Here is an 8,808-nt window from a genome sequence, read left to right as displayed (position 1 = left end):
TAACACATCATGATCCCCTCCGATAATTGTATAGAGGATTAGAATTTCAAACGTGTGAAGAAGGACGAATTTTCTGGACATACTGTAGATAGACGGATACTGGCTTTCATGATAAATGCACACTAAAAAAGCAACACTTGGTATCTTGCAAAAAACAAACTACATATGGATACATCATCATCCTCATTTTGGGGGGGAGGAACATCAATCATTATGCGTGTACATCATCATCATTATGCGTGTACATCATCATCATTAAGCGTGTACATCATCATCATTATGTGGGTACATCATCATCATTAAGCGTGTACATCATCAACATTATGCGTGTACATCATCATTATTATGTGGGTACATCATCATCATTATGCGTGTACATCATCATTATGCGTGTACATCATCATCATCATTATGCGTGTACATCATCATCATCATTATGCGTGTACATCATCATTGTGTGTACATCATCATTATGCGTGTACATCATCGTGTGTACATCATCATCATCATCATTATGTGTGTACATCATCATCATCATTATGCGTGTACATCATCATTATGTGTGTACATCATCATCATCATTATGCGTGTACATCATCATTATGTGTGTACATCATCATCATCATTATGCGTGTACATCATCATTATGTGGGTTTTCTCATCACCACTCATTTTGGTAGTACACTCATCTAACCTGCATTGACCACTCACCTCCACTGGACATTACCTTACATTATTGCAAAGGGTCACTTTCAAAGTCAAAACTCAATGGGGAAAAACATGATAATACATTTGATAATATGTCAACAACAAAAAAAATCACTTGAAATAGGTGACCCATGAGAAAAGGTACATATTGAAGAATCAATTATCTACGCTAAGATTGAACGAATTGCAATACACTATTTATTTATTTCTCTATTTTTTTTTTTACAATTTGAGGCTGTATCAAAAACTTTGTAAAAAAATTAGATAGAGATTTTATCCACCATTTTGTTCAGTGTTTTCTGGTGATCTTGTTCTTCAGATCTCTCCTCTCCTCTCCTCTCCATCTCCTCTCCTCTCCATCTCCTCTCCATCTCCTCTCCTCGTCTTAATGACCTTTGAGTTGTGAATAAAGATTGTATCCCTTTCAGGACCTTCTAAATCACTCTCAACAGCAAATTAACTGTTTCCCGCATAAACTGTGAGAACAAGAGCATCATCATCACTACATAAAAAAATAATTACTCCTTGTCTAAAATAAACTGCAGGAGGCTTTTTCCATATCTGATTTACACAAACATTTTTTGAAGTATAAATACACGTAATATTATTTCAACAGGCCGATCGATAGCTATATACAGAAGACACATCGCATCACCATAAAGGCAACATGGCATTCAAATGGTCAATGTTATGATCATATTCGGATAAGGGAGCCATTTTAAATAATAATAACAATAAAAAGGGGATATTGTATTGTATTTCCCTCTTGAATGATTTTGGGTGGCTTCGGGATACCCAGGCAAGGTAAAAATATCCTTGAGCTTCAAGTCAAAACTACACATCTGATAATAACTGGGCCAGGCTGTTGTAGAATCACAGTTGTCATGGTTGCCCTACGTGCTAACATTAGCTAACGGTAATGTTTAACGGTAATGTTTGCTTGTTTAGTCCTGACTGGGCTGGGTCTACCTACTTGGTATACCGTTTCTTTCTGATCGAGGGAGAGATCCTGTCTGTCTATCTATCTATCTATCTATCTATCTATCTATCTATCTATCTATCTATCTATCTATCTATCTATCTATCTGAACCATCCAGATATAGAGTGGATTTAAAAATAAAAATAATAAAACAAACAGAACGTTTACATACACGTACATTTCTAATGATTTTTTAGACCAACTTTGTTATGATCATCTTGACATTGTGTGAATAAGGATACAAATATACAATTAGTGTTAAAAGGCAAACCTTATTGACTCGAAACACTGACCCACCGCCCGACAAGCCACTGTGTTGTCTGGCTAGCTGCAGGGCTAGCTGCAGGGCTAGCTGCAGGGCTAGCTGCAGGGCTAGCTGCAGGGCTAGCTGCAGGGTTAGCTGCAGGGCTAGCTGCAGGGTTAGCTGCAGGGCTAGCTGCAGGGTTAGCTGCAGGGCTAGCTGCAGAGTTAGCTGCAGGGCTAGCTGCAGGGTTAGCTGCAGGGCTAGCTGCAGGGCTAGCTGCAGGGCTGGTGCAGATCCACATGATTATGATGTTTCTGTTTTTATTCATAGAACTCTCTCTCTCTCTATTAAAAACATTTAATGCCTGCAGTGTGTTTGTTTATTATCTTCTTGTATTATTCAAGATAAAATAACATAAAAAGAGTGTTGTTAAGCAAGTCGTTTGAAGTCAGCTCCCCCCCTTCCTAAAAATAAACTAAACAGAACCAAATAACTAAATTAAAACAAAAGCTCATTAGGTTTCAAACAGAGAAAAAAAAAGCGTTGGGACCAGAGGGGCGTGTCTTCCCAAACTAGCCATTCAGCTGTAGCCAATGAGACAACAGACTGAATAGTGTCCTTTTTGTGGCTACTGTCGCCGCGGCTAACATCTAGTTCTCCCTCCCTCCCATCTTTCCAATAACTTCAACTCAGACTCAATCAGATCACCCCATAACCCTCCCAACCCAAAATCCAAAGTTTGTTCCCACTTTGTCCTCCTCCTCCCACCCCTTATTTCCAAACAGACACTGGATTGAGACCATTACAAGTCCCCCTGCTTCCCTCCTCCTTCTCTGGAGGAGCCTGCTAAACCCTTAGGGTGGCACGTAAGGTGGTGGGGATCTGTAAGGGGTCATGTTCTTTGGACGAGATCCTTTACCTTCCATGGGTGCGGTGAAGGGGGGCGGGGGCTGGTAGGGGGGCGCGTTGGGGTCCTCGTCCCTCAGAGCCGTGTACTCACCCAGAAGGTCCTGGTTCAGGGGGGTGGTCTCTGGACTGGCCATGTTAGGGTACTCCGGTGGGGGAAGAGGGGGTTTCTCCTCCTGCAGGATGAGCGGCATGGAGGAGGACGGGGGCGGCTTGGAATCGTCAAGCTCGTCTGCGAAGATTATGGGCACCCCCTTCTTGATGAAGGTAGCCTGATCCTCGATGGTCAGCTTGCCCTTGCGCTTCTTGCGGTAGCAGATCATGGCGATGATGCCAGCGATCAGCAAGATGGCCGCCACCACCACGGCCGGAATCACCGTGTGGAGGTAGACGTCGTCTGTGCTCTGGCGTCCGGTGCCCAGTGCCGGCGTGACAGCTGGGGGGATAGGGATAGTGATTTCACCAGGCGGGACAAACATGTAGTTCCGGCAGGCACCCGTTCCTTTGACCTTGATGCTGATGGGTATGAAGTCCGGTTCCATGGCGGAGATGAAGGTCTGGGAGGGCCTTCCCTGGGCATCAGAGATCCTCCTGGACATGGTCTGAATCTGCTCCTTGGGACAAGGGTTCTGCTGGAGGCTGTTGTTGGTCCACTCCACCACGATGGATCCCTTGGTGATATTCCTCAGGGTGACCGTGCTGCTGTTGCGGTCACCGAACGAGTACGCCAGCTTCTTGATAAGCAGAATCTTCTTGTGGATGTCATTGGTCACCAGGCGAGGTTCTCCGTGTAAGCGGGCCTGGAACAGGACCGGGGACTTATCGTTGGATGCCCAGCGGTTCACACGGACCTCGAAGGCGTCGATCGCGTTCAGACCACCCTTATCGGTGGCCTGCATGAAGTACTCATGCTTCCCAACGTGATTTGAGTCTGGAAGACCGTATAGCAGCTGGCTTGTGCTATTAAACTGTATCCAGGAGTCATCCCCGACAACTTCGTTGTGGTTCATCCTCAAGGTCAACCTTAGTTTGTCTGTTGTACCGTCCTCCTTGTCAAAGAACGTATCGGATGGGATCTTCACTTCAAAGTATGTGCCCACGAAGGCATTGACCTGATCGATGGGGTTGCGGAGATCTGGTTTCTCGTTTCTTGGGTCAGGCACGATGGACGAAGGGGTGGTGCGCCTGGCTGGTTTGGCTGTGGTGGTCTTGGACTCCCTTGGCATCGGAGTGGTCTTCGGTCTCTTTGGTTTCTTGGTTGGCTTTCTGGTGGCAACTGTGGTGGGTGGAGGGAGTGTCGGTGTAGCTTCCACAACGGTATGCCTGGTCATAGTGGGTTCAATGGAGATGGTACTAGTGGACTCCATCACTCTGGTTGGCAGGGGTGCACCCTGAGTGGGAGTGTGGGCATATGAGTCTCTGACACGGATCGTGGGCTTCATGGGCAAGGGCACAGGTCCTCTCATGGGTGGGGCAGAGCTGTCTGTGGGGGCAGCAATGGCAGGTGACGACAGGGTGGGTACAATGCGAATAGGGGGCTCGACAACAGACGTTGGGGGAAGCACAACAAGAACCGGGGTAGGGGTATTGTTGAGCTGGCGCCTCACCCGTTTGGGGATATGAGGCTTCTTGTTGGCGATGTGCCAACCGACCACAGGGTATCCCAGCTGAGCAGACATAGTGCCTTCTTTCGCTGGGGCCTGGACGCTGCTGATGTTGGGGACATTGCTCTGGTCCAGGGAACAGCCCAGCTTCCAGGATAACAGAGCTCCGTTCTCCACCACCTTTTTGGCATTTCCCGGTCCGGCCATGAAGGCGGTCATGTCAAACAATCTGTTGTTGACCACGGGAAGTATCTTCATGTGCTGGAGCTCCACGCCAGAGAACTTCTTCATCTTGCCCAGCAGCTCCACCCTCTGCCTGGAGCTCATCTTGGTGAGGTCGGCGTCCAGAATCACCGTGAGTACCGTCACCGGTTCCTCTGTGCCGCAGACAAATGGCTTGACCTCATTGTTGGATGCTGACAGAATGGCTAGCTGGATCGGGTCCACATGTTCCTCTGGGTGCACCTCGATGGAGAAGATGTCCTGGCCGCCGTTTGATGTCGAGACGGCGATGTAGTGGACACCCTTGTCCTCCTCCAGTGGTAGACCCTGTAGGACGTTGTTCTCCCAGTCCCAGTGTAGCCATGCTGGTAGCGTCTCCTTGCCTGACTCAGTTATCTGGAAAAAAAACAAAGATAAACAGAGTTGATAAGTCTTTCTTGTTTTGATGAATAATTTAAGCTAGAATACAAGAAAACAACAACAACAACAAGCAAAATAATAATTTTACGCCCACTACATTTACCATTTCTGTTCTACCCACAGCATGACTGCGTCTTTGATGACACAACTTGTTTACAATTCATTATGATACAGAAGAAGAACATAAGAGATCGAATCTTGGCTTGTTTTGATCTTTTTGGTTCATAAATAACATTCAGATAAAAATTGGATTGCACTAACATCTTTTTAAAACAGCTATTGTGCAAAACAAAATCTATAAATGTTGAGGCAATCATTAAACATGTACAACGCTGTTAATTAACACAACTTCAACTTTCTACAACTATTTTCTACAAGCATGTTTCAGAGGCATCAAACTCAGGGGACTGACTATTTTCTACAAGCATGTTTCAGAGGCATCAAACTCAGGGGACTGACTATTTTCTACAAGCATGTTTCAGAGGCATCAAACTCAGGGGACTGACTATTTTCTACAAGCATGTTTCAGAGGCATCAAACTCAGGGGACTGACTATTTTCTACAAGCATGTTTCAGAGGCATCAAACTCAGGGGACTGACTAAATCAAATCAAATCAAATCAAATCAAATTTTATTTGTCACATACACATGGTTAGCAGATGTTAATGCGAGTGTAGCGAAATGCTTGTGCTTCTAGTTCCGACAATGCAGTAATAACAAGTAATCTAACTAACAATTCCAAACTACTGTCTTGTACACAGTGTAAGGGGATAAAGAATATGTACATAAGGATATATGAATGAGTGATGGTACAGAGCAGCATAGGCAAGATACAGTAGATGGTATCGGGTACAGTATGTACAAATGAGATGAGTATGTAAACAAAGTGGCATAGTATAGTATAAAGTGGCTAGTGATACATGTATTACATAAGGATACCGTCGATGATATAGAGTACAGTATATACGTATGCGTATGAGATGAATAATGTAGGGTAAGTAACATTTATATAAGGTAGCATTGTTTAAAGTGGCTAGTGATATATTTACATCATTTCCCATCAATTCCCATTATTAAAGTGGCTGGAGTTGAGTCAGTGTCAGTGTGTTGGCAGCAGCCACTCAGTGTTAGTGGTGGCTGTTTAACAGTCTGATGGCCTTGAGATAGAAGCTGTTTTTCAGTCTCTCGGTCCCAGCTTTGATGCACCTGTACTGACCTCGCCTTCTGGATGATAGCGGGGTGAACAGGCAGTGGCTCGGGTGGTTGATGTCCTTGATGATCTTTATGGCCTTCCTGTGACATCGGGTGGTGTAGGTGTCCTGGAGGGCAGGTAGTTTGCCCCCGGTGATGCGTTGTGCAGACCTCACTACCCTCTGGAGAGCCTTACGGTTGAGGGCGGTGCAGTTGCCATACCAGGCGGTGATACAGCCCGCCAGGATGCTCTCGATTGTGCATCTGTAGAAGTTTGTGAGTGCTTTTGGTGACAAGCCGAATTTCTTCAGCCTCCTGAGGTTGAAGAGGCGCTGCTGCGCCTTCTTCACGATGCTGTCTGTGTGAGTGGACCAATTCAGTTTGTCTGTGATGTGTATGCCGAGGAACTTAAAACTTGCTACCCTCTCCACTACTGTTCCATCGATGTGGATAGGGGGGTGTTCCCTCTGCTGTTTCCTGAAGTCCACAATCATCTCCTTAGTTTTGTTGACGTTGAGTGTGAGGTTGTTTTCCTGACACCACACTCCGAGGGCCCTCACCTCCTCCCTGTAGGCCGTCTCATCGTTGTTGGTAATCAAGCCTACCACTGTTGTGTCGTCCGCAAACTTGATGATTGAGTTGGAGGCGTGCGTGGCCACGCAGTCGTGGGTGAACTGGGAGTACAGGAGAGGGCTCAGAACGCAACCTTGTGGGGCCCCAGTGTTGAGGATCAGCGGGGAGGAGATGTTGTTGCCTACCCTCACCACCTGGGGGCGGCCCGTCAGGAAGTCCAGTACCCAGTTGCACAGGGCGGGGTCGAGACCCAGGGTCTCGAGCTTGATGACGAGCTTGGAGGGTACTATGGTGTTGAATGCCGAGCTGTAGTCGATGAACAGCATTCTCACATAGGTATTCCTCTTGTCCAGATGGGTTAGGGCAGTGTGCAGTGTGGTTGAGATTGCATCGTCTGTGGACCTATTTGGGCGGTAAGCAAACTGGAGTGGGTCTAGGGTGTCAGGTAGGGTGGAGGTGATATGGTCCTTGACTAGTCTCTCAAAGCACTTCATGATGACGGATGTGAGTGCTACGGGGCGGTAGTCATTTAGCTCAGTTACCTTAGCTTTCTTGGGAACAGGAACAATGGTGGCCCTCTTGAAGCATGTGGGAACAGCAGACTGGTATAGGGATTGATTGAATATGTCCGTAAACACACCGGCCAGCTGGTCTGCGCATGCTCTGAGGGCGCGGCTGGGGATGCCATCTGGGCCTGCAGCCTTGCGAGGGTTAACACGTTTAAATGTCTTACTCACCTCGGCTGCAGTGAAGGAGAGACCGCATGTTTTCGTTGCAGGCCGTGTCAGTGGCACTGTATTGTCCTCAAAGCGGGCAAAAAAGTTATTTAGTCTGCCTGGGAGCAAGACATCCTGGTCCGTGACTGGGCTGGGTTTCTTCCTGTAGTCCGTGATTGACTGTAGACCCTGCCACATGCCTCTTGTGTCTGAGCCGTTGAATTGAGATTCTACTTTGTCTCTGTACTGGCGCTTAGCTTGTTTGATAGCCTTGCGGAGGGAATAGCTGCACTGTTTGTATTCGGTCATGTTACCAGACACCTTGCCCTGATTAAAAGCAGTGGTTCGCGCTTTCAGTTTCACACGAATGCTGCCATCAATCCACGGTTTCTGGTTAGGGAATGTTTTAATCGTTGCTATGGGAACGACATCTTCAACGCACGTTCTAATGAACTCGCACACCGAATCAGCGTATTCGTCAATGTTGTTATCTGACGCAATACGAAACATCTCCCAGTCCACGTGATGGAAGCAGTCTTGGAGTGTGGAGTCAGCTTGGTCGGACCAGCGTTGGACAGACCTCCGCGTGGGAGCCTCTTGTTTTAGTTTCTGTCTGTAGGCAGGGATCAACAAAATGGAGTCGTGGTCAGCTTTTCCGAAAGGGGGGCGGGGCAGGGCCTTATATGCGTCGCGGAAGTTAGAGTAACAATGGTCCAAGGTCTTTCCTCCCCTGGTTGCGCAATCGATATGCTGATAAAATTTGGGGAGTCTTGTTTTCAGATTAGCCTTGTTAAAATCCCCAGCTACAATGAATGCAGCCTCCGGATAAATTGTTTCCAGTTTGCAGAGAGTTAAATAAAGTTCGTTCAGAGCCATCGATGTGTCTGCTTGGGGGGGGATATATACGGCTGTGATTATAATCGAAGAGAATTCTCTTGGTAGATAATGCGGTCTACATTTGATTGTGAGGAATTCTAAATCAGGTGAACAGAAGGATTTGAGTTCCTGTATGTTTCTTTCATCGCACCATGTCACGTTAGTCATAAGGCATACGCCCCCGCCCCTCTTTTTACCAGAAAGATGTTTTTTCCTGTCTGCGCGATGCGTGGAGAAACCTGTTGGCTGCACCGCTTCGGATTGCGTCTCTCCAGTAAGCCACGTTTCCGTGAAGCAAAGAACGTTACAGTCTCTGATGTCCCTCTGGAATGCTACCCTTGCTCGGATTTCATCAACCTTGTTGTCAA

At 46.7% G+C, this 8,808-nt stretch overlaps 1 protein-coding gene across 1 annotated transcript in view; it reads right to left on the bottom strand.

Moving 5' to 3' along the window:
- Window positions 1-911: 911 nt before the first annotated feature.
- LOC139413904 (dystroglycan 1) overlaps window positions 912-8,808 on the bottom strand; it is a 65,781-nt gene continuing 57,884 nt past the window's right edge. The window contains exon 3 of the mRNA XM_071161752.1: window positions 912-5,060. Within this exon, the coding sequence (XP_071017853.1) occupies window positions 2,787-5,060 (2,274 nt within the window). The 3' untranslated portion in view covers window positions 912-2,786. The remainder of the gene's footprint in view (window positions 5,061-8,808) is intronic.

The sequence above is a fragment of the Oncorhynchus clarkii genome, chromosome 7, assembly GCF_045791955.1.
Source record: "Oncorhynchus clarkii lewisi isolate Uvic-CL-2024 chromosome 7, UVic_Ocla_1.0, whole genome shotgun sequence".
Classification (NCBI taxonomy): Eukaryota; Metazoa; Chordata; class Actinopteri; order Salmoniformes; family Salmonidae; genus Oncorhynchus; species Oncorhynchus clarkii.
This window is presented reverse-complemented; position numbering and strand designations above follow the sequence as displayed.